Source organism: Catharus ustulatus, assembly GCF_009819885.2.
Source record: "Catharus ustulatus isolate bCatUst1 chromosome Z unlocalized genomic scaffold, bCatUst1.pri.v2 scaffold_26_arrow_ctg1, whole genome shotgun sequence".
In the NCBI taxonomy this organism is placed as follows: Eukaryota; Metazoa; Chordata; class Aves; order Passeriformes; family Turdidae; genus Catharus; species Catharus ustulatus.
The window spans coordinates 3,003,860-3,029,622 of NW_024879445.1; the positions used below are offsets into that span (position 1 = coordinate 3,003,860).

A 25,763-nucleotide genomic window follows, 5' to 3' on the forward strand; every position below is an offset into this window, starting at 1 on the left:
GGTTACTGGATTGGAGAATTGTTTGGCCTCAGATTTTCTGCTGCTTGTTTTACTCCTGTGTCTCAGCACAGGCATCACCAGACTGGTACCAAATTTAGATAACGATTTGAGGCAAGAAGTCTGGACTTTTGCACAGGTTTCATCATTTTGGTGGGGTTTTTGCTGTTGCTGCAACAGTCACCCTGCTCAGTGTAGCACTGTGACCATGCAGCAGATTGATGCATGGACCTCAGCTGGCAATGGGGACATCAGGGCTGGGGACACAGCTCCCAAATCAGGTTGAGGACACAGCTCCCAGATCAGGTTAAGGACACAGCTCCCAGATTCAGGTCCAGTCACGGCTCTGTGCCCACAGCAGAGCCCTTGTTGCACCTTCACCATTTCTGGGTTTTGCCCTGCGGATTCCCTAGAGTAATAAATCCGTTTTATCCTATGCAAAAGACCTCCTTCTCCTCCTTGAGTCCTTCAAATGCAATCTGACAGTAGAAAGGGCCATGGAGCCATAGGGCCCCAACACCTGCACAAGAGCGATGTGACACTGACAGGGACTCGGGGCGAGGTCCCGCTTGGGACACACACGGACACACAGGGACAGGCAGGGACACGCAGGGCATGGCCAGTATTCACGCCTTTATTGCCATGGGCACCCCGCACGGGCGCTCCCCGCGCTCCTCGGGCCGTGCGGGGCCGAGCCCCGCGCTCGGCTCAGCGCCGGCGGCGGCGTCTGCGGCTGCTGCGGCGGCTGCGGCGGTACCGGGAGCGGCGGGAGGCCCGGCGGCTCCTGCGCACGCCCCGGCGGCGGGAGCGGCGGCGCCGGCTGCGGCTGCGGCTGCGGGAGCGGCTGCGGCTCCGGCGGGAGCTCGGGCGGTACCGGGCCATGCTGCCGCGGGCGGGCGCGGGGCCGGCTCTGCTTTTATAGCCCCGGGCCGGCTCCGCTTTTATAGCCCGGCGGGGCAGCGAGGGACCCGCATCCCCCTGAGGTCACAGTGCTCCCGTGACGCCAGAGCCCTGCAGGGCCGGTGAGCTCACAGAGGGTCACCATGGAGCCCCCGTGGTGTCCGAGCGCTGCGGAGCTGACATGGGCAGTGACGGCACAGCTGGCTCTGTGATGGCACAGCTTCAAAGAGCCAACATCACCAGGGAGGCAAAAAAGTTTTCCAGCCCTCAGTCTCCACCCATTTTGAGCTGTCTTTGGTGCTGCTTTAAGGCAAAGAGCATGAGATTCTGAACTCCACAGAAATATTCACATGTCTTACTTTTCTTATTTTCCCTTCCTAGTGTAGCCGTGGCTACTGTGAAGAGAAGAATGGATGCCAAAAACTGCACAAGGATCTTTCTTACATTTAGAGACTAATGCAGAAATTTGGCAACAGCCAGCAGAGTCCTGGCATTCATTATCTGCTTCAGCCAGGACACGTCTGTCAAGTGTATCTTATCTTTTTAAAGCTTTCGGTTAATGCTTGTAAGATTACGTATGTCATTATTGAATTGTAGCTTTATTTAAGATGATGTTAAGTTAGCATCAAACTTTTGTATTAAAGAAATTTCAGCGTTATAGCTACTTCTGTTGTCGCCTATTATCATATTTGAAGTTGATTTTTTTTTCTGGTCTTCTCCTTTGCTCAGGGCTTTATAACAAATTTATCAGTAGTAGATCCTGGAGACCCGGCACCTCTACTATGCGGCTGTGCAGATTTTAAGAAAAATATTGCAGGACAATGTTTTCAGGGTAGTGGGGATGTCCTGTGCACCGCCACGAGCTGGATTCGGTGATCCTTGTAGGTCCCCTCCAACTCAACATATTATGTGATTTTGGAATTGATTCGGTGATTAAGAGAAGACTAAAACTGAACGCGCGGAAGAATTGGGGAACGAGACAATCTTTTGACAGCAGCGCCGGGGTGCCTCAGCCCCGCTTCAGAGCCGCCTCAGCCGCCCCAGCACCGCCTCAGCACCGCCTCAGCCGCCCCAGCACCGCCTCAGAGCCGCCCTTTGCCCGCCTCAGAGACGCCCTTTGCCCGCCTCAGCACCGCCTCAGAGCCGCCTCAGCCCCGCCTCAGCCACCCCAGCACCGCTTCAGCCCTGCTTCAGAGCCGCCTCAGCCGCCCCAGCACCGCCTCAGCCGCCTCAGAGTCACCCTTTGCCCGCCTCACAGCCGTCTCAGAGCCGCCTCAGAGCCGTTCTTTGCCCGCCTCAGCACCGCCTCAGAGCCGCCCTTTGCCCGCCTCAGAGCCGCCCTTTGCCCGCCTCAGCACCGCCTCAGAGCCGCCTCGGCCGCCCTTTGCCCGCCTCAGAACCGCCCCAGCACCGCCTCAGAGCCGCCCCAGCCCCGCCTCAGAGCCGCCCCAGCACCGCCTCAGAGCCGCCCCAGCACCGCCTCAGAGCCGCCCCAGCACCGCCTCAGAGCCGCCCCAGCACCGCCTCAGAGACGCCCTTTGCCCGCCTCAGAGACGCCCTTTGCCCGCCTCAGAGACGCCTCGGCTGCCCTTTGCCCGCCTCAGAACCGCCCCAGCCCCGCCTCAGAGCCGCCTCAGCACCGCCTCAGAGCCGCCCCAGCCCCGCCTCAGAGACGCCTCGGCTGCCCTTTGCCCGCCTCAGCACCGCCGCGGCACCGCCTCAGAGCCGCCCTTTGCTCGCCTCAGCACCGCCTCAGCCGCCCCGGCACCGCCTCAGCCCCGCCTCAGCCGCCTCAGAGCCGCCCTTTGCCCGCCCGGTTCCGCCCCTTCCCGGCCTGTCCCTTCTCTCCCTTTACCCGCCCGGTTCCGCCCCTTCCCCGCCCGTCCCTTCTCTCCCTTTGCCCGCCCGGTTCCGCCCCTTCCCCGCCCGTCCCTTCTCTCCCTTTGCCCGCCCGGTTCCGCCCCTTCCCCGCCCGTCCCTTCTCTCCCTTTGCCCGCCCGGTTCCGCCCCGTCCCCGCCCGCAGCCGCCGCCATGGAGGACGCGCTGAAGCGAGCGCTCGGCACCGCGGTGCTGCGGCCGACCGGGCACACGGGGGGCGGCTGCATCAGCCAGGGCCAGAGCTACGACACGGACCGCGGCCGGGTGTTCGTGAAGAGCAACTCTCGGTCGGAGGTGTGGCGGGGTAGGGATCGGGGGTGCCGGGGCTGGGCAGGCCATGGGAGGCAGCGTCCAGGGCCTGGTGTGGCAGCAGGAGCAGGGCAGGGACCGTCCCTGTACTGGCCCTGCTGAGGCCACAGCTGCAGTGCTGTGTCCACTTTGGGCCCCTCACACAGGAATTGAGGGGCCGGAGTGTCCAGGGAAGGGGACGGAGCTGGGAAGGGGCTCAGCCTGGAGAAAAGGAGGCTCAAGGGGGCCCTTGTGGCTCTGCATAACTCCCTGGCAGGAGGGGACAGCCGGGGGGATTTGGGATCTGCTCCAGGAACAGGGACAGGAGGAGAGGGAACAGCCTCAGGCTGGGCCAGAGGAGGCTCAGGGTGGACAGCAGTTGGAATTTCCTCCAGGAAAAGGCTGTTCGGAGAGGCGGTGGAGTCCCCATTCCTGCAGGGTGTAACATTGTCTGCAGATGCTGTCACAGTGGCTAAGGCAACCCCAGCAGGTATAAAATTGTCTGCTCAGGGCGTGTGCACCTTCTGTGGTTTTAACTAAACCTTTAATTCCCTGCACACAAGAAAGAGCTTTTCTCAATGAGTGATGCCTTTTCACAATTGCTCAGTTGTACAGTGCAACTTACCGCTTCGTTATCCTTTGCAAAAAGTGAGAGAGATCAGGTGGTGTTTTAAAGATACTCCATACTTGTGTTTATCAGTGGCAGAACGTGAGTCAAAACTTGTATTTGCCCTTCATTGCAAGCAAATGTGTTTGAGGGTATGCATGTTACTGTATCTATTCCAAATTTCTCAAAAATTTTTGATCAAGCCTGGGAGCTGAATGGGGGTTATAACATGGGATAATACAGGAAGGTTATCCTGCTTTCAGGAAGAGTTTGAATGGGTGTAACCCTTCCACAGGCCCTTACTAATTCTGTATTTAGCTATACAATCCAACTAGCTGCAAGATCAGGCTTCTGGGGTTGAAAAAATAGATCTGGATAGATTTTCTATTCAGCAATCTCATTTTGTGTGATTTTGTCTGTGTGTGGATCCTGAGCACTGATGAAAGCAGACTTTGTTGAAGTGCTGTGAATGCTGTGCTGTGTGAGCAGCTGCTGTGCATCAGCAGTTCTTGCTCTGTTTGAGCAGCTGGCTTTAGTATTCCTGATTTCCTGTGGCCACAGGTAACCCATGCCTCGGTAACTCAGCAAAAGCACAGCCAGAGATGTGTCCCAGAGATGGTCAGAGGGATGGAGCGCCAGGAGGAAAGGCTGGGAGAGCTGGGATCGTTCAGCCTGCAGAAAAAAAGGCTCTGTAGTGACATAATTGCACCTTCCAGTGCCTGAAGGGAGCCCTCTGGAAAGATGGGGAGAGGCTTTTTACAAGGATCTGGAGTGACAGGGAAGGAGGGGATGGCTTCAAACTGAAAGAGAGCAGGTTCAGGTCAAATATTAGGAAGAAATTCCTGACTGAGAGTGGTGAGGCCCTAGCACAGAGTGCCCAGAGCTGCTGTGGCTGCCCCTGGATCCCTGGAAGCGTCCAAGGCAGGTTGGATGGGGCTTGGAGCAGCCTGGACAGTGGCAGGCAGGGCAGGGGTGGGACAAGGTGATGTTTATGGATGTCTTAAGGTCCCTTCCAGCCATTCTGTGATTGCCTCTAGGTTTGGAATTTTTAGTTGCTGTCTATTGCAAATTGTCCTGTGACTGTGTTGCGTTTTTCACTGGGCTAGAATTCTCTTTCTATTTTGTTCATTCTACTTCCCTGCTTTTGCTTTCACCAGATATGTTAAATTTCTTTCCACAACCCCCGCCTGGCTCTTGCAGAGAAGCATTTCTTCACGTGCTGAGTCTCACTGATCTCAGGAGAGTAGATTTTCCTTGGTGTGGCTAACAGGTGCAGAAATAGCTCCCAAATTCAGAATGCTTTCCAAGCAAATGCAGTTGGTGGTGGCCTGGGTTGTGCAGGTGTGATAAGGGACATTTGGCTGCTACAGCTGATTCCCACCCACGCCCTTCCCCCATGAGGTGAAAGAAAACCCCATGGAAAACCATTCTGGTGAGAGCACTGGAACACGAGTTCTGATGGGGCACAGCTGAAGGAGCTCTTGCTTTTTCTAAAAGCAGTTTGCACCCCTTCAGTTGCAAACAGACTTTCTAAATTATAGAGAATTCTGGAACCTGCGTCATTTTTACTAATTTTATGAAGTGAAATTAATTGTAAAACTACTGTCAAGTCTGTTGGTTCTGTCTGTATCTTGTGTGTGAATAAACATTTCCTCCAACCTTTCTACGTAAGTTTTTACAAAATCAGTTGATTTTGTGGAAGTGCTTTGTTTACCTGTGGCTGATGCTCCTAGACACTAACGCTTTCCCTTAATATCTGGCAGGCCAGAAGAATGTTTGAGGGAGAAATGGCAAGCCTGGAAGCCATCCTGAAGACACAGACGATAAAAGTGCCCAAACCCATCAAAATTGTAGACCTGCCTGGGGGCAGCACTGCGTTTGTGATGGAACATTTGGAAATGAGGGGCTTAAACAGGTGAAACTTTGCCTCCTTTAAACTGAAATTTTGGCTCTTATGATAATTAAATCACTTGTTTTCATAGGGGAAACTTGTTTGCTTTTTTTCTAAAGCGAGTCAAGACAGTGTGGGAAATCACACAGCAGGGAGCTGTATAAAATAATTCATAATGCCTCGTGTAGCAAATTGATCATGGATCCCAAAGTGAGTCTGGGTTTTGGATAATTTTGGGTTTGTTTGCTTAGGTAATTAGTGATTTTTGCAGTAAAGGTTCTTTTCACAGAAAGGAAAACAATCTATTTTGTGTACTTGCCCCTTATATAAGAACCAATGCTCTAATGCTTGTGCAGAGACAATCAATCTTGATTTCAGTATTTTCAGCTCTTACCTTCATTTTTATAGTTTCAAACTTTTGTCCCTTCTCTGTGACTAGCACTTAATATGATGGATTTATCTGTCAGATTCCATTAGTGAGGTGATCATGGCCAATTCCTCATCTCTCTCAGCCAGTTTAAAGTCTTGCCCCTTGTCCTGCTTGTTGGCAGTTTCTAATTCATGAAGAGCCCTCAGTGAGTCCCAAAAATGGGACTCAAAAATGATACCTGTGGCATGCAGATTTCCTGTCTTAATAGGAACAAATTCAAGAAACAACTTTGCCTTAAATGACAAAGCCTTGAGAACAGGGAAAGTTGAGAAAGGCCAAAGGTAGTAAAAGGAATGTAATTTTATTAGCAGGGGAGGCACCTGGTTGTAATATCTGTAATTAATTACTACAAGACTTTTCTGAACCATGTAGATACTGATAATTGATACATGTTGATGTTGATAACTTCTTACTTGCTACATCCATAGACTTTGTCATCTCTAATACATCCTTGTATTTTCTCATCTCTTGTTACATCCTTGTACTTTCTCAGCTCAGGACTAAAACCTTTCATATTCTCTCAGCTCTGTTTTCCCAAGATTAAAGCCTTTCATATTTGTGCAACACAGTTAACGCCCCAACACTTCCCCCTCTTTTTTCAAAAAAAGCATTTGCAATTTTATGCATTTGATTCGGCAAGCATTGCAGTATGCAGGGGGCAACTAACAGAATTATTATAAAGACCCCCTGTATTGGCTATTGTTACCCATATGTTCTCTCTGGGAATGGTGAATCATGCGCCTCCTTCTATCCCAAGCTTTCCTTCTGCTCCAATAGACTTTCTCAGGAAAGTCTAGGAACAAGATGCTGAACAGGAATTTCAACATTTTTACCACATTCAATTGCTAAAACTTGTGTATGTGCAAATACTGCTATTTTCTTTAAATCTTGTTTACATCGGTAACGTACCAACCACCGACTGTTTTCTATTTTACTCTCAATGCAGGGTAATGCATCAGGGTATCCCAATGTATTCCCCTAAAGATTGCCCATGGCAGACAGACAACTTTCTGTCACAAGAATCGCAAACTGGACTTTGAACAGTTGTACTATTAGCCCAAAATACTTCCTGCAGTTTCCACATTCAAAACAAACCCGTGGTGGACAATCAATAGAAACGCATTGCACGGTTTGAAACCTTTCACACAATTCCCTAGGTTACATTCACTATGATCACACTGTGGACACTTTGCTCTATGTATTTTGCAATGAAGCCCTCCCAAATAAGAACCATGTTCCAATAAATCACAACTGAGTAGGTTCTTGTGATAAAAATAGTCTTAGATCCTCGGCCTGCTTTTTAATTCTTTTTGCTGCTGATACCAAACGATACACTTCTTACTGTCTTGCCTCCTCGTTGAGTTTACTCAGCAGCTGTCAAACATTTAAGGTATTCTCAAAAAAGTTGTTATTCATTGGTTGCTTCTTCTTGCGTCGCAGTCGAGTTCTTAAGATGTGGTTGAACCCACTTGGCTGGAACTCAACGTGCTTGATGTTTGATGTGCCACTTGGCAAAGAATTATTTAATTGTGTTGCTGATGTAGGCAGGTGCATTGTCTGTCCTGATCACATCAGGTTTGCCTAGAGCAGCAATGGCTTGAATCCAATGAGTCCTAGATGCCTTAGCATTTGTGGTCGTGGCTGCAGTGGCCCGTATCATCTTTGAGCAGGTGTCAACAGTGATGTGAAGAATTCTCAGCCTCCCAAAGGGTGGAAATTCTGTAGTATCAGTTTGCCACACCTGAAGGGGTTGCAAACCCCGTGGGTTAACTCCTCCTTGTTGAACAGGTGGCACTTTTGCACAGTCTGGACAGGCAGCCACAATAGCTCCTGCATCTGCTCGTGTTATCCCAAATTGTCTTTTGAGTGCACGAGCTGATTGGTGGAAAAAGGAATGTGATTCTGAAGCACTTTGGAGAGCATTGGATTGTTGTTGCACAGGTGTAGAAACAGCTTGATCAATAATATTATTGCCTGTGGTTAAAAATCCTGGTAAAGTGGTGTGACTGCGAATATGTGTGCAAAAAATTAGTTCAGTGTGTTCTTCCAGGAGATTCCACAACTGTATGAATAAAGCTTGTAACTGCTGATTATCCACGTGGCCAATTAGAGCTCAGAAAATTCTATTTACTATTCCTACAACATACAAAGAATCAACAACCAAATTTAATGCAACAGTTGCAAAGTCTCTGAGAGCCCACAGGACAGCTTGCATTTCAAACACTTGTGCTGACCCTACACCTTGTTGTGTTTGTATATCCCAACCAATTTTGGTAAGTGTAGCATAACCATATTTATTAGATCTTGTGCTAGCATCTGTAAAAACAGTATGTCCATCAGGAATTGGATTCTCTGTTATGACTGATCGCCTTTCCAGAGTTAAAGTTGTATGGAAAAGAGGATGCTTCGGGTAGTGATTGTCAATTTCCATTCCAGCTACAGCAAGAGGAAAAACATTACTTTTAAGTGACCATTCTTCAGTAAATGTCAGTGGCTCTATAGGTAAAACACAGCGTGCAGGTTCAATGCAAGCAACGGTGCGTACGCGTTTTTTACCTTTTAAGAGCATCAGTCAATTGCTTCGCATCTTGTGGTGATGGTCTTGTGAGGGTTACTGGTGGCAAAAATCCATTCAAGGATTTTCAGGCTCCCTCCAGAGTCTATTTGCCCTATAATCAGTGATACCTCTTTGACTTTGACTTGAGAATACCGTTGTTGCCAAGGCTGTAAAGCTAGATCCACATACCATGGACAAGTAGTTGGAGAATTCTTCATGCCTTGTAGTATCACTGTCCATTCATATCTTTTTGCAGGTTCTTGATGATTAATTGTTGGTACTGTAAAAGAAAATTTTTCACAATCGTCTGGATGCAATGGAATAGTAAAGAAGCAGTCCTTAAGGTCAATGATCAATAGTTCCCATTTTTCCAGTAACATGACTGGGGAAGGCAGTCCTGGTTGAAGGGCTCCCATATCCTCCATACAATTATTAATTGCTTGTAGGTCATGTAGGAGTCACCACTTACCTGATTTCTTTTGAATAGTAAAAACTGGTGTATTCCAGGGGCTATTTGATGGGTGAATATGTCCTGCTTCTAATTGTTCTTGCACTAGCTGTTGTAAATGTTGCAGCTTCTCTTTAGGAGAAAGAAACTTGTAAAGGTTCTGCTTATCCAAATCTTCCACTCTGTTCTTCTGTGCTGGTCTGGAGGACCTGGCTTTTGAAAGGTATTAGTTGAGCAATTTTTGATCCTGCAGGAATAGTCACAGGAGGAGCAAACACATTTGGAATAATATCAGTTGGGCCTGTATAATCCACATCAATGCTCCTAGGCAGCACAAATAGTCCTTGCCGGGACGCTGATGATTTCCCTAGTAGTAAAACTGACAGTCCATTTCCCAGGCGCCCTGTACAAGTAGAAGGCACAGCATGTACTTTTTCATCAGAGATATTTACTGTTGCTGCCACGGCCAAATCGAATCCTGTGTCTCCACTGATGCTGGCAGCGAGCTCGTAGAGGCAGCCAGGGTCCGTGGATATTTGTTCCCCACATCCAGCGGTATACAGGCCACTAAGTTTCCCGACAACAGAGTGCTATCCTTCCTGAACTGTGACCGGCATTCAGCTGCACGATGTCCCCACTTATTGCACCGCACACACTCTCCAGGAAACTGAGTTGGACTTTGAGGAGTCTGAGGTGGGTGAGAAATCTGAGGCGGGTAAGGAGCATGAGGCAAAGTCTCTTTCTTTTTATTCCTTTGGGGACAAGTCTTTTTTATCTGCCCTGCTTGCCCACAGGAAAAACAAACTCCTTTCATCCCCTTGCTACTCTTTCCCTAACCTTAAGTTTGTTTAGGAGCAACAGCCATAGCAGAGGCATGAATCTTTGCTTTTTCTTCTTCCCAGAGCAACAGAGCTCGAGCACATATTTCAGCCATCTGAGAAAGGGAGTAACCTGGCTGCATGTAGCTATCAGTCACCTGCATGTTTTATTAGCGTTCTGTAGTGTGAACTCTTTAGTTAAAGTGTGTTTCAATTCTGGTGTTACATCTGGTGCCAATATCTATAGCCTCTCACAGTCGATCTACAAATTTAAGAAATTACTCATCTGGCTCTTGTATAATTTTTGTATATGGATGCAATGGTGTCCCAATTTGTGGAAGGGCAAGAAATGTTGTTAAAGCTGCATTTTGAGACTGCCATAAAACTCTGTGATGTAAAGCAGCCTGTCTCTGTGCGTCATGATAAGCTCCTGTCCCCATCAGCTGTTCTAAGGTAGCAAATCTTAATGGGTCACCCACAGGTAAATCAAGATTCTCTACCATATTTTCTTCTAACTTTGCTTGCCACTTATTTAACCATAACATATAGGAAGTAGGTCCCAGGATAAATTCCATAATACTTTTTGAATCAGATGGTGTTAGCAAGGTGTATTTAAATATAGCAGTTACTTGATTCCACACCAGCTTATTTTCAATCCCATACTGCATAACAGTCTTTTGTAAGTTACTGTTTTCCAGTCTAAAGCCTCCCATCAATCTCCCTGTGCATCGTGTACAACCAACATTGTTACTGGTTCCAAAGTAAAATCTCCAGACAATGTAACATTTTCAATTAACCCTTTCCAGTGCTTGCAGTTATCATAAGAAGGGTCGTGGAGGGGCTGTATTTCCTCATTTTTCTTACGCTCAGGGTTTTTGTAATGCTTTAAAAAGTGAACTAATCAGCCCATCCCCTGCTTCTTTCTCAGAGCCCTGATTCCCTCCAAATCGGATCTTTTCTTCCTCCGAAATAGCTGCACTCAGGCCATACTTGGACTGCAGATAGTTATCTGCTTCTGCAAAAGTCCACTCTCCTGCTCTCATTCTTTCTAGAACCCAAAGCCTACGATCTTGCAGGACTGCAGGATTTGGCCCCTTTCTGTCATTCAATGCCTCTCTTTCAACTAGCTGAGTTGCAATATTATTTAAACCATTTACAATTGCATCATGAGCCTTTTTATAAGCCTTTTTGACATCGCTCTTTTTTGATCCAGTATCAAGTCTTTTCATCTCCTCCAATAATTGTGTCATAAGCTTAGCATGTCCCTCCAAGTTAAAGCCTGAGTCGTCAGGTAATGGAACACTCATTGGATCAACTTCCATAGGGGAAGCAGTAGGGACTTCTACGAGGAAGTGGTGGGCTACACAGGTTGAGGCAGACTCTCCTCCATGTAGGGAGGTAGTTCATCATCAAACATTCCCCACGCCTCCCTATCTGCCATTGATATCAGAAAGGACACTTTCTCGTTTTTTACTGCCATGGGAGAGGGCATGGTGGAACAGGAGGGACCCTCATCCGACCCTTTTTGCTCTTTTTCTGGAGAGGGAATGGTGGAACAGGAGGGACCCTCATCTGACCCTTTTTGCTCTTTCTCCTCCTGGCCCCCTTGTTGAAATACAGTCCACATTGCAGCAGCAACTTGTGCCTGCCCTTCTAAATCTTCAATTACTAAGCATACATCTCTATAAGCTTGTACTCTGGAGACCCTTGCAAAATTTGCTCCCACAGTTCTTTTCCTATTTTTTCCCAAGTGCCAACCGAATAAATCTGAGTTGTTTCTGTTAACAGTCCTTTCTGTCGGCACCACAATAATAACTTTGTAACAGTGAGCGGTCCAGCCGCTTGTTAGTCTTTTCTGCCAGCCTCACGAGGCTTTCCAGAGCAGCGCGCTCCACTGCCGATGCAGCAACTCCCATCCTGCTCCCTGACTCACGGGTCAGCCGTGGCCACCGCGCCTCTCTCGAACACCCCGGCGGGCTGTCCTCACCGCACCGTCTGCAGGAATTCCTCGCCGTCACTCGTTCTGTCCGGCCCCGTGTCACAGCACCATCACGTCAGGGTCACCAGATGCCAGAGCCCATCAGGGTTGGGGTTTTTGGGGTTTTTGTGACAAGAAGGGAAGAGACACACACACCAGTGTGATGCAGGTCTAATCCAACTTCATTGCTCTGTCTGTGTACATTTATAGAGTAGTTGTCACATAGTGAGCAGCCTTGTTCTCATTCCAATGGTACATTATAGATACTTATTGATACTTATGCAAAAGCTCTGTATTTTCTCATGGCTGTCCTCTAATCTGACATCCTGCTTAGCTGTTATTCGGAACCTACATCCATAGACTTTGTCATCTCTAATCCTTGTATTTTCCCATCTTTTGTTACATCCTTGTACTTTCTCAGCTCTGTATTCCCAGGACTAAAACCTTTCATATTCTCTCAGCTCTATTTTCCCACACCTAAAGCCTTTCATATTCGTGCAACACAGCTAAGGCCCCAACACTCATTGTTAGTAAATTTAGGCTGGCTGCTCACCTTCACTTTTAGTGGTGTCAGAAACAGCCAAGTTAGTACATTTTGTGTCAATATGCAGTCCTGATAGGAAGACAAGGTGTTTATAACTGGAACACTGAAAAATTATTTTCTTAGAGGTATAGAACTACTTTTACTTACTTGATAAATCTGTTCAAGTAGTTCCTGGAATATCAAGACCAGTTTCTGCTCATGTGTCAGTGGTACTCAGAGTAGTTTTTTGTTTCTTAGACATTCAGCACTGCTTGGAACTCAGCTGGCTGATCTTCACCTTCATAACCAGAAACTTGGAGAGAAGCTGAAGAAAGAAGGGAACACAGTTGGTAGAGTACACAGCTGTTTGTAAATTTAACCCAGTTGATAATAATCTAAAAAGCAGTTAAAATTACTTTTGCTCCTTCAGGACAAGTTCATCTTCCCCTGAAGACAGCATGAGAATAGGTTTGGATGAAACAGACCCAGGCAGGGATTATTTTTGCCTTTGCTCTGTTTGGGTCTGTGTAAGCAAAACACATACTCAGTTTTGGACCCTTGGGAGCCCAAAAGTTTCTACATGGACATGGTATCAGAGGAGATAAAGAACCTCAAAATACAATTTTGAATAGTAGAATACAGCTGCTTTACATTGACCTTTAAATTTAAAAAGCAACCACATTGTAACCATAAAAAGAACATTAAAGAGCAATTTCTTTATTCTCAGTAGAAGCAGCTGTACTCTGGCATAGTTTAAAGGTTCATTTGTGTAATGGATGTTCAGTATTTTGTCACTGTTGCTGAATTTTTGTCTTTGGTTTGAAAGGTAAAGGACAAGGGGAAACAGAAGTTCAGTTTGTGGATCAGTTTGGCTTCCATACAGTTACCTGCTGTGGTTATCTCCCACAGGTAGGTTGTACTTCATCAGAGTGATAGAATTTTAAATTTATCTTGTTTTCCCTTCAGTGGCACAGAGGGTCAAAATTATCATAGTGAAAATAAATGAATTATTGTGGAGTCATGAAAATAAAAAAACATGGTTCAGCCTGCTAAGGAAGGAGGTGCTTTGGACAGCACTTAAAACTGCTTTGGACACTGATAGCTCTTCAATTTCTTGGACTTTAATCATTAAGAGAAAATTATTCCATGAATTTAATATTTTAAAATAACATTAAATGATGATAGCATTTACTGTCCTGGGTGGTACCAGCACAAAGACTGTGTGATCCTCAGAAAGTTTACTTGAGAAAGAAGAAAATCTGCCTTTTGTGTGGTGCAGACCTGACATCTGCAGTGCTGTTCCTTCAGGTGAACGACTGGCAGAGTGACTGGGTGACCTTCTTTGCCAGACAGAGGATCCAGCCCCAGATGGACATGGTTGAAAAGAAATCGGGTGACAGAGAGGCAAGAGAGCTTTGGGCACAGCTGCAGGTAGGAGCAATTCCCTCAGTTCTCATTATTGGGGAGCTGGATAAACTTAAATTTTATTTTCTTAAAGTTCCAGTTTGTTGGTTTGTTGGTAGGAGACTCCAGTTTTTAGGGATTAAATTGCCCTTATTCTAAGGTATAAAGGCATTTGTCACATTACTATATGCTAACATTCCAGAGCAAATTCCAGAGTGCCAGATACCACCTTGCCTTGCTGTTTGGGAAATACTGGATGGAGTTCATATTGTCATTCCCTGTAACATGTTCATGATGAGAAATCTGCATAAGCAGTTCTGTCCTGCACACGTTGTCTGTTCATTCACTGTTTGCACCTGATTAAATGACTGCACTGTTGGCTCTTTGGGTCCTGCTTTTTGGAAATTTGGTGTGACATCCTTGAGCTTAAGCAACAACCTTGGTGGTTGTTGTTACTAACCCTGCTCAATATCTGAGTTTCAAGGCTTTTATTTTCTTGCTAAAAAAGATTTAGATTACTATTCTGCTGCTGCCTTTTATGAAAAATAAAGAATCCTCTGGATGTACTCAGCATCTCAGTTGACCAGGTCTGTCAAACCAGGTGTTTCAAATAATGGGTTTTAAGATGCTTCAAGGATGAGGATAAACCTCTACATTTTAAAGTGATGATTGTGTAATTTCCATGTCTCACTTTTCTCCCCCTGCAGCTGAAGATACCCAGTTTGTTCTCTGATGTGGAAATCATTCCTGCTCTCCTGCATGGGGATCTCTGGGGAGGAAATGTAGCTGAGGATGATTCTGGTCCGATTATCTTTGATCCAGCTTCTTTCTATGGCCATTCAGAGTATGAGCTTGCAATAGCTGGCATGTTTGGTGGCTTCAGCAGTTCTTTTTATTCTGCTTATCACAGTAAAATTCCCAAAGCTGCAGGGTTTGAGAAACGCCTGAAGCTTTATCAGCTGTTCCACTACATGAACCACTGGAACCATTTTGGTTCAGGGTACAGAGGGTCTTCTTTAAACATTATGAGAAACCTTGTAAAGTAAGTTGCTGCTTAAACCAAATACTTCCCGTGTTGTTTGGACAGCCCCATACTTGGTGGTGCAGCTGCAGGAGTAGTAATGTTAAAAACAACCTGTGAGACCCTTGACCTTGTAAAAGACCTAGAACCAGTGACTCCTGCTGAATACCAGGTGTGAAATAGTCATCCCTTTTTAGGACAGCTAGGGATAACTCCACGAGGGAAAAAGCTGACTAAGGGGTTTATTCATTTGCACAGTGAATAAAGGTCTCGGTGTCCAGAAAGCATGTGAGACTATGCAGGGTAATACAAAATACAAACACCAAGGAGATGCCTAAAAGAAGTTACTCGCTGCATTTTGCTGTGTCTTCCTCCCTCTTTCAGCTCTTCACGTCCAGCTGCGTGCATGAGAGCAAATCATAGCAACAGAGCTTGAAAGTCAACAGGAAAATTATGTAACAGGAACTGCGAGAAGGGATTTGGGCTTGCTGTTAATTCTCCCAGAATCAGAGTGGGTGAGGTTGGGGGTGGATCACAGAATGTCATCTTGTCCAACCTCCCTGCCTAAGCAGATTACTCAGGATTGGGTCCAGAGGCTTTTAAGGACTTTTGGAGTTTTGCTGATTGATTCCATTGGATGCAGACTGTTGGTGCCTCCTGGAATGCTTGTAGGCTGCTCTGTGCTTTCTGGTCAGTGGGCTTTTATCCACAGCAATTTTGCTCCCACCAGAACTAGTTCTCTTCCTTTTTTGGATTATGCTTTTGTCCAATAGTGTGCATTCTTAAAGAATTTTCCAGCTAGGACACTCTTCATGTACATACCTTGTGGAAGGTGTATTCTCTAATGAAATCAAACCTGTACATGCTTCACATGTATGACTAAAGTAATTCAAAAAACGTGAAAGGAAAAAAGAAAACAAAAATAAAAGGGGAAGGAGGTCGGGGGAGACTCCTGGGATAGCTCACAGGCTGTAACCCTCTGCTTCTCCATAGGAATACCTGTCAGGTAATTTTATTCCAAGGGGATACTACTGCTTGTGCTTCCTGTGTGTTTATCAACAATAGTTTATCAACCTTATTCTGGCACAAGGATCAGTAAACCACAGTGTTTATGTCGCTGGCACCACGAATGTGCCCGGTGTGAAGGCTGCACAATCTGTACACCTGTGAGAGTTCTAATGCAGACTTTGAGTGTCACACTAAAATATTCTGTGTAGAGGTCTCCCAGGGCCTCAGACACACCAGGAAGGGGAAGATGTAGACATGTGTGGATAACCTGGAAAGCAAGGGGGTCTTCCTTTCCTCAACTCTCACATGACAGTCCCCACTAAGTGCATGCTGGAGCTGTTGTGGTAAAAGACAAGAAACCAAGGGAAGGTGTAACTCACAGAGCAGCACTTCAGTGTCAGAAGTCCTTGATGATAGCTCCACAGACTGTGGCTTTTGCCTGCAAGGAGTTAATACTGAAATTGTGCTCTTTTTGGTGTAGGCTGGTAGTGGTGCTTCTGTGCAAGCATACCAGGTAGGTGAGAGATGCATGATTCTAAATGCACTTTGAGTGTTGGGGAATGACTTTTATTAACTAAAACTGCTTTGCACTGGATATTGGCAGATTACTGAGGGTTTTCTAGTTGCTAGTTTGGCTGTAACTTACACAGATTGGAAACAAATTTAGAGAAGACTGGTATTGGTTACAACTTCCTTAATTCTACTGCTTTTCTCACTGGCTGTTTGATTTGCTGCAGAAAATCTGCTTGGTATAATAGGTTTTACTTTTACCTTGTTGCCTGAATAAAAGGTTTCCCAGTTGATTATTATTGTCTCTGTTTTCTGAATTAAACCCTTACGCCTTGGTTTATTCTTGGGGAATTACTTGCTCTGACCTGTTATACATTCCTAGTTTGTTAGATAAATTATAATCATTGGAGGTATTTCTGGGAATGTGCATGGTCATGGAGTGGTTTGGAGCAGTGTGGCACTGAAGAAAATTCACATATTCATTGCAATGCAAGTCAAAAGGTTAATTTTCCTAAAATACATAAATACTCTTCATTATTAGCAGGGGGAAATGAAGATTAAAGTGGATTTTTTGTCAGCTGTAGCTGTGAGATAAACTTACTGATAAAACAGCAAGACCTTTTCCTAATAGAGCTGAATCCAAATATGTTTGTGATTGAAGAAAAGTTGTGTTCATGCAAGTTACGCAGGTAGAAACAATTGTATTTAGAGTTTGAATGTAAGGATATAATGCTCAATTTTTCAAAGCTATGTTTTGCTGTCAGTAAAATCAGGAGGGGTGTGGAGAGGCAGACAAATGGAATGTTGCAGGAATCTCACCAGTACCATGGATCCCTTGGCTCTGAGCTCTTCTCAGGCTGCAGCCTCCTGCAAAAACTGCCTGCAGGTACGAATGTTGCACTCCAGTGCTGGTTTTTCCTCCTGCTTCTCATCTCAGTGATGTTCCAAAACAGATCTGGTGATTCAAAGTGCTGCTGGGCTCTTCTAGCAGAAGAGCAGGTGGGAAGTGCTACAGAATTAGAATATGACAAAAAACTTTAGGGGGAATAATGTATTTCTGGTGACTAAGCCACACCACAATCACAACAGCTTTATTATTTTTTTTTCTTTGTAAATATTCAATCACTCTTAATTTGTTTTTCATTTGAAGTTTTGTTTGTTTGGGGGTTTGGTTTGTTTTTCCCTTAACAATTAAACAGAAAAATTACTTAGGGTTGCTTTCAATATGCAGATATAAGGCTCTGTATTTCTTGTCATCATTTTGTTGCCAAACCACTATTCCTTTCCTCATATGCTCCACTGCAACCCAGGGTATGATTCTTTCCTTTCAGCAGCTGGAGAGCCATCTAGCCAAGAATGTTGTCTTTGTGGAGACATTAGTACAACAAGTATTACAGGATCTGGGTTATAAAAGCATATTTTAAAGGCTCAAAACTTTATACCTGAGAGTAAACGTGCACTTTGCAAGTGCATCACATGGGTTGATCACATTATTAAATTCAGCTTCATTGCAAAAATGGGTTCTAAGTTTTTTCCTTCTTTGCCTCGTAAGAGCAATCTCTGCACAACAAACACGCTGTGGTTCATTTACAACTAAATACTGTTGGAAATTACTGTCATGATCTTCACCAGTACCAATGATGCAATTTCCCACAGTACAACCACAAAGATATCATCTTAATAGCTTTGTCATTCATTAATTACTCTGAGTTATATAGTTCTACTGCAGCACATTTTTTTTCTTCTAACAAAACAGCTTTAAAAGGTTTTTGCACAAGGCTGTATTAATAAACTTTAGTCTTTCCTTACTTAAAATATTTCCTTTTGCTCATTTAAGGCACCTTTTTTGTTTGCTTTAAATGTTCTCACTTTAAACTACAGCAGTTTTAAGACTGCAAAAGATCTGATTGATTCCAAGGATGTAAGTCTAATCTGTTAGTAAGTGCTATTTCTTGATTTGTAAAGCCTTTATCTGTGTCTACATTTGCATACACTTTTGGGATCAGCAGACAACTGCACAAGACCCCATGATTTTTCTGTAAGGTTTTGAGAATTCTCTGTCATTTCATTTCCTACATCTCTTTCTTGGATGACAGAAGCTCCCTTGATGTTTCTGTCCATCATCTCTCACACACACCAAAGTATACAAGGCACTACTACTAATATCACCACCACAACAGTCAATACATATAAACATACCTTGCAAAGGTCCAATCCCTGCATGGACCACCTTCAAGGTGTGATGGAATGCCTTGCCAAACCCTATCTCCACAAATTAACCAACATCCTTTTGGTAATTGGATATTGCTCAAGCCCGGAAAGTCCATTCCAACTCTTTGATAATTGTGCCAAAAAATGAGTGAGTTTCTGTATGCAAGAAAATGGGGACTAACATAGTTTGGAGGATCACTTTTTGGCCAATCACTAGCTGAAAATGTGCAGAAACCCGTTGTTAAAGAACCAAGGATCTCTGGTTCTTGGGGTTTGGATTCTGTTTTGGGAAGTTCTTTGGTGCAAATGTCCCAATCACTCACAGGATTGCTTCCATTGGCAACCTCACCTGGCTTTACTATTTGCCTTTTGGTCGAATAATCATAATATTTATGTATTGACCAGTCTCCACACTTTTTCCATTAACGTAAAAATCAAGGTTTGCAGGTTCGATATAATAACATAAAGTTTTCCTTTTCTGCATCGAGGGCAAATATCGAGGGTGGTTTAGCTTTTCTTGTCACCTGAGAACAGTTTTTTTAATGTAGCTGGGCTTCCCTCAGTTAAAGCCTTTTGGTAAAATCAAGCTGGAGGGCTGCAAGACTTTTCTCAAGGGTTTTTGTTTGTGTTTTGAGGGCTTTTCGAGTTTATCTCCCAGGCAATTTTGGGATTTTGCAAGCTGCACTATTAAAGAGTTAGATTGGACTTCTGCTGTGGAGTGTAAAGTTTGTTAACAAGCAGAAAGAGTCTGAGGGAGTCGGTGGCTGGTTAGGCAAAGCTGGTTAGGCCATGCACTCCTCGTTAGCTTTAGAAAAGGCAAGGTTTTTAATAATACAGGGGTGGGCTTGCCCATCTGGGCACTGCCTTCGAGCAGCCTGTGACAATCGGGACGAAGGAAGGCGGGGGGCGCAGAGGCAACAGAGGTGAGACGGACCTGATTTTATTCTTAGGATTCACATAGAAAGGAGCGTCTCCAAAGGGGACGGGGGGATCCGCGAGCGAACGAGAGGAGGGGGCGAGGGCCGGGCCGGGGTCTCTGAGGGGCGGGCTGGGTTTGCTGGGGAGCGGCCGGGCAGGGGTCGCTGAGGGGCGGCCGGGCCGGGCCGGGGTCTCTGAGGGGCGGCCGGGCTGGGGTCGCTGAGGGCTGGCCGGGCAGGGGTCTCTGAGGGGCAGCTAGGCTGGGCTTGCTGAGGGGCGGCGGGGCCGGGGTCTCTGAGGGGCGGGCTGGGGTCGCTGAGGGGCGGGCTGGGTCTCTGAGGGGCGGCCGGGCCGTGGTCGCTGAGGGGCGGGCTGGGGTCGTTAAGGGCCGGGCCGGGGTCGCTGAGGGGCGGGCTGGGGTCGCTAAGGGCCGGGCCGGAGTCGCTGAGGGCCGAGCCGGGGTCTCTGAGGGGCGGCCGGGCCGGGGTCGCTGAGGGCCGGGCCGGGTTTGCTGAGGGGCGGCCGGGCCGGGGTCGCTGAGGGCCGGGCCGGGGTCTCTGAGGGCCGGGGTCGCTGAGGGGCGGTGGGGCCGCGGTCGCTGAGGGGCGGCCGGGGTCGCTGAGGGCCGAGCCGGGGCCTCTGAGGAGCGGCCGGGCCGGGGTCTCTGAGGGGCGGTGGGGCCGCGGTCGCTGAGGGGCGGCCGGGCCGGGGTCGCTGAGGGGCGGGCTGGGGTCGTTAAGGGCCGGGCCGGGGTCTCTGAGGGCCGGGCCGGGGTCGCTGAGGGCCGGGCCGGGGTCTCTGAGGAGCGGCCGGGCCGGGCCGGCAGCGGCACAGAGGGATCAAAAGAAGCGAACGGAATGGCCGAAGGACGCAAGGAATGAAACGGAGGGTCGGAGATAGATCTCAGTGGAGATCCCCCCGTAAGGTGCGGGTGGAGATGAGGAGCTGTTCCCCGACATGGGAGGAACTGAGGACCCGTTCTGGGGTGCAAGGGGAGCCGCGGGTGGGGAGGGCTGGTGGAAAATGTTCAACACTGAACCGCAGGCGGGTAACAGTTTTCCCGCACTCGATTGTGAGTGATTGCATTATGAAGTCTCCAGTTAGCCAAGTCCCAGAACTCATACATGAGAGCAGACAGGGGGTCTGCAGTTGGGAAAGTGGTTAGGAGGTCTCTTAATTAATTTCTGTGAATATTAAGATGGGGTTTAGTTTCTATAATTGTCTTTAGCCGTTGATAAACATCCAATTTCTCAACAGACAGTTCCTGTCCCGTCTTTAGTTCACCCTGGAGCTCTCCTTGTGTCTTTCAGCAGGGTTTTCTCTCCAGCTCCGTCCTGGTGTGTCCTGCAGGCTCAGCCGAGTATTATCTGCTTCTTGCAACTGATCTTTTTTTTTTATATCTATCTGGAATAGATATATAATATCTAATATATGTAATATGTAATATATAATATATAATCTGGGATTTCCAACAGGTTGATGGCCAGTCAGTTTTGTTTCTTACAACGAAACCATTTCTGTTGGATTTTGTCTTAGTGATGAGATGGGACTGCAGTTATGGCACTTAGAGCTTTTATTTCAGTGCATCAGCCTCATCACAGGGTGAGACAACAGGAGATGGTGAAAACTTTTGCCGTAACACCCGAAAATCCTTTACAGGCTCTTTTTAAAAGATTTCCAGGTGATAGGATACTGTTAAAAGCTTGCAGGCATTTGCTTAAGCAAATTACTAAAGTTACATGTACACCTTGCTTTTAACAATGCTTGCTTGTTAGCTTAAAAATAGATAAAGCTTCATTATTAAACTTACATTTTTCTGTTATTTTGCTCAATGTATTTTCTAAGCCCTATCTCTACACAGCTTAAAAACACAGCCTTATTCTTTCTTGTCCTTGCATGTCCGTATTTTGTGTTTTTCTGTTCTGAGTTTTGCTTTTACACAGCTTCTCAGAGTTTCCTACCCTTTCTACTTCCCACAACCTGTACCACCGATACAATGTGAATGCCAGTCAACGGCTCTGACTAGAAAGACAAAAAACAATCTCCCAGCCAAAATCACAGGAACAAGAATGAGGTTTATTGGCTTCCAGAAAAACACCTGGTTTGCATAGAAGAGATTGCTCCTCTATAGAAAAGGTGAATTAGCACGATCCTTTAATTTCTATGCACAGAGTGTTGTGACCAATTCCACACCCTCAGGACTCAGAGCACCTAAAGAGGTGTGGGGTTGTGTGTGCTATTGTCTTTTGATAGTCTAAACTCCAATAAATGGCATTTTAAATCCTGCCTTCCAGTTCAAATAATTTTCTTGCAGTGATGACAAAGAACCAGCAGCTCTTGGTGTGAAAGACCTTCCCCAAAAATGTAAAAGCTCATAACATGGTAGAACATTTCAGGTCCAGCAGTAATTCTTTGATTTGTGCCTATTTTTTTTTTAGCACCCTGGTTTTTCTACGGTTAAGATTACAAAAATATGAGTGATTTGTACAAGTACAGAAAGATGCTTTACTTCATTTGAAATACCGATTTTGCAAAATTGATTTTTTGTGACACAGTCTGGAAGTTACAAGTGCAGTACTGCCATTGTTTGTAGCAACAAAACCTGCAAGCATTTGTTTTTGTGATTAATTTAATAATCTTTTTATGTTTTAACGTGTTTTCTCCACTGACACAAAGAAAGCTGCAAAAAGATAAATGCTTGCAGCAGTGTCAGCTCTTAGCATTTTTAGTTCTGTAATTTTAGTTCTGTAATTATATTTTGCATTTTTAGTTCTGTCATTATTTTCCCATGATACAAATAGCATGTTACACATATTTTTCCTTTAGGTCTAAAACTCAAAGTTTCAGCAGTGGGCAGAAAGATCATTTTACTCAGCCTAAAAGAATGTAAGTAGAAACACTATTCGAGGTAAATTAGTGATGAACAAAGTTTTCCATGTGGATGAATTGCTTGAAAGCTTTTCTGCTAAGTGCTTTTATATTTCTTTTAGAACAGGAAATTAGGTACATGCATGCCATTTACACATTGCTGTGTGTTTAAAATGCTTACCTTAAAAAAATTTAAAAATCAAGACATGAGTGAGTAATGCAGCCAACTATTCCATGAGTATTGGAGCCACAGCTTGTGTGAAACAAGTCTCCTTCTCAGAGTAACACCTGTGAATGTTTTAGAGGTTGATCTTCCACATACTGCACAGCCTGGGGATGAAGAAAAATGCAATAAATTCTGCTGAAAATGTCCTGATGATGCAGAAAGACAAATTCAGATTGCCAAAGTGATCACTACTGAAGGTGAGTTCATAAAGATCTCTAAGAGCACAGGTGAGAAAGGTCAAATGAAACCTTGACTCATGCATCCACATTCAGTGGAGTTTCAGAGTATGTGGTAGTTTGCAGCTGTAACAATTCTGTGTGTCAGTCTGGGGAAATAATCTGGGAGGAAGTTACAATCAAAATAGTCAAACTCATCAGAGATGTGGCTCAACATGTACATATTTCTCTATGATCTGAGTTTTGAATCATTTTATGCTTGTGAGTCTGCAAAATGCTTTAAGACCAGTGTTCCACTCATATTTTGCAGTTAGAGAAGTACTTTATTAATAAAAAGAATCGAGAATACCAGAAATTAGTCAGTGCTACTTACCAGTGAAAAAATATTTAGGAGGGGGCATCAAACAAAAGTATGTGATGTTTGCAGCATGCTCACACTTTGGTGTTTAACAGGTCTCCAGTGCACTTGTTTTTCTGGGGTTTGGATTATTTTTGGACGTTTAAAAAGCTTCATGTGCACAAAACTGGAGAAGCAAGAAGTTCCATGCCTAAATAAATTTCCCCAAAATACACAGGTACAGTGCAAGCTGCTTTTATTCAGGCTCCCCCTATCTCCTGCTTTGATGTGGGACATTATTTGCCACACAGAAATTATGGAGGTTCCCCACCACGTTCCCTGCAGAGAGAGTTCCCCACCTGCCAGGCTCTATTTTTATCTCATTTTCCTCAGATCTCTTCTTCCATTGCAAGTGCGGCTGCTTCTAAGATCAAATTTAATCAGAAGAGGGCAGCATTTCATTTATTCTGAAAAAATATTTTGTAGGGCCTTCATTATTAGCTTACTGAAAATAATAACTTCACCCACATCACCTTGAATTGAAAAAAGATAATATCCTGGATATTTTACTGGGTTCTGGAGGAATCTTACAACACCATTTTCTATGTGCACTTAAAATTGCCTAAGTGACATCATTTTATGTAATTGCACAGAAATACATCTCATTTACAAGCCTTCCATCTTTAGGGCTGCAAAATACATAGAGATAAGAGTTAAATTTGGAAAATTTTAAATTATGCTTTTTTATTCTCACTGTTGTTTCTCCCTTATATCCCTTTATATATATACATAAATGAAAAATTAGCTTTGAAGTCTCTCATTACTGATAATTTATCACCTTTTCTGAAGGAATGAGCCCTTGGCAAAGGATAATAAGGTAGAAGAGCCCCAGAGTAACTATTTCACACAGCAGGTTTAAGTGGAAGGTGTAGGTGAGGTTTACTCCAAATCTGCTTTTATGACAGACTGGTTTGTGAAGGACTTTGTGAAACAGACATTTCATAGGGGAACATGTGAGGGGGTTTAACCAGAAGGAGGGATTTTGACTTGCTGAGATGAAAATGTTGTTAATCAACTAAATAGATGCAGAAAGGGGCCCTTGAGTTATAAAGAGATTCCAATTGTTTGAATATAGTAAAACTCTTTCAATTGGGAGAAACATATGATTTGCTTTATGAATGAGACAGAGTGGCCAAGCTTTGGGAGGAGGTGTCTCAAATGTTGAGAGATTAATAAGCATTTTACACTGAAATTACCCAGGAGATCTTTCTGTCACTTACCAAATCATTTGGGAGCATTCAACTCTACAAGGATTTTCATTAAAGTACTGATTGATGAGAACTAGGGAAATTTCATATTGAGAATTCTGGCTTCTGGTGACATTTTAAAGGGAAGTTAAAATACTGAAGTAGATAATCCTGCCCCAATGAGACAGAGAGGTGGTGATGCAAGAGGAGGAGAGACTGCTCTGATAAGGTCTGGTGTTTTCCTGGCCTGGTGGGGTGAGGGGTTGAATTTTGTCATTAGGTTTTCTTAAAGAGCAGTTCTCCCTGCTGCTTTTTTTTTTTTGCCCTTTGATTCTGCAGTTTCTGTGTTTTTAATTTTGTCATTGTTGATTTTTTCAGCACCTATATCAACCTATTTGTGTCTGTGCTCTACAGAAGGATATTCAGAGAAATCAGAGGAAACTCACCTCAAGAATCATGGCAAGAAACAAATAGATAGTGAGGTAGAGCTACAAAAGGCTCAACGAGGTACAGAGACAATTAATTACTTCACTATGATCTCTGAGATGTGCATCTGATCAGATTACTGACCCTACATATCCTTCAGTAGTTGAGTCCAAAAAACATGGGATGCTTAAAAACTCCTAAAGGATGCCCAACTGTAATTTCTGACATTTTTTTGCTTAGAAGCAAAAGAACTGCACACAGATCTTTGTACAGATGTATATTCTATATCTGTACATTGAAATAATGTCACTTCTGCTTTGTGATCACCTTCAAGACACTGCAGCTCCTGTTGCATGCACAGGCTGCCATGGGTTCAAACATAGGGTGTTTTGAAGTTTTTGCTTGCTGTGCCCAACAGTTATGTAATGGTAGTTTTTAAAAGAAAGAAACCAATATGAGAAAGAAACCTCACAATAATTAATCAAGAAAAAAATCTTCCAATTTCACTTATTTCCAGTCCTAATTGAACAGTAATAAAGACAACACAAAACTCAGAATAAAGGAATTGCAGAAATGTGTGATGCCCTATCTGCAGCAGATGCTCCAGATAAGCTTTGTCTGATTTAAATTGAATTCTTTATCAATTTCTTTGCCTCAGATCAAGGCCTGCAAGTGGGACAAGTGTCTCTGTGTGTTGTACTGCCAGTGTTCCTCACACATGCCTTACTGTCTACTCCACAGAAAAATAATAATTCATAGCCTTAGTCCAGTTAACAGATGGAGTGAATCTCACTGCCTTTGAATCAAGATGCCCAAAGTCTGAAATATCTTTTAGTGATGATTAGAGGGCTCCTAATAAACTGAGACATGGGTTTATGGAATTCTTTCAAGATACAGCATTTTAGAAACTGGAAAAAGAGGTGCTGGCATCCCTAGGGCAAGGACTGTAAAATATAATCCTGAACTACAGAGCCAATACTGTAACTTCCCACTTGAAGACACACAGGAACTCATAAACAAAGCCATTTTTACAGCCCCTTCTCAGACTGGAACAGTAATAGAAGATCAACTGTATAAAAACGCACTGGGACATTA

General features: G+C 45.0%; 1 protein-coding gene across 2 annotated transcripts; it reads left to right on the top strand.

Annotated features, from left to right (window-relative positions):
* The first annotated feature begins 2,895 nt into the window (after nucleotides 1-2,895).
* On the top strand, nucleotides 2,896-16,552 carry LOC117011161 (ketosamine-3-kinase-like). 2 transcript variants are annotated; one of them, XM_033086457.2, is made up of 6 exons: nucleotides 2,896-3,070; nucleotides 5,435-5,586; nucleotides 12,575-12,666; nucleotides 13,143-13,225; nucleotides 13,625-13,747; nucleotides 14,428-16,552. In XM_033086457.2, exons 1-6 carry the CDS (start codon nucleotides 2,930-2,932, stop codon nucleotides 14,764-14,766), a joined length of 930 nt encoding a protein of 309 aa, XP_032942348.1. In that variant the 5' UTR covers nucleotides 2,896-2,929; the 3' UTR covers nucleotides 14,767-16,552. The 2 variants fall into 2 exon arrangements, with proteins under 2 accessions (XP_032942348.1, XP_032942349.1); XM_033086458.2 differs by having other exon boundaries at nucleotides 2,995-3,080.
* Nucleotides 16,553-25,763: the final 9,211 nt, after the last annotated feature.

Excerpts from the sequence above, each read along its gene's own strand:
- LOC117011161 (XM_033086457.2), top strand. The coding sequence starts at position 2,930 with ATGGAGGACGCGCTGAAGCGAGCGCTCGGCACCGCGGTGCTGCGGCCG. Across the intron at positions 3,071-5,434 it reads AGAGCAACTCTCGGTCGGAG|GCCAGAAGAATGTTTGAGGG; the intron begins GTGTGGCGGGGT and ends AATATCTGGCAG. Across the intron at positions 13,748-14,427 it reads AGCTTTGGGCACAGCTGCAG|CTGAAGATACCCAGTTTGTT; the intron begins GTAGGAGCAATT and ends CTCCCCCTGCAG.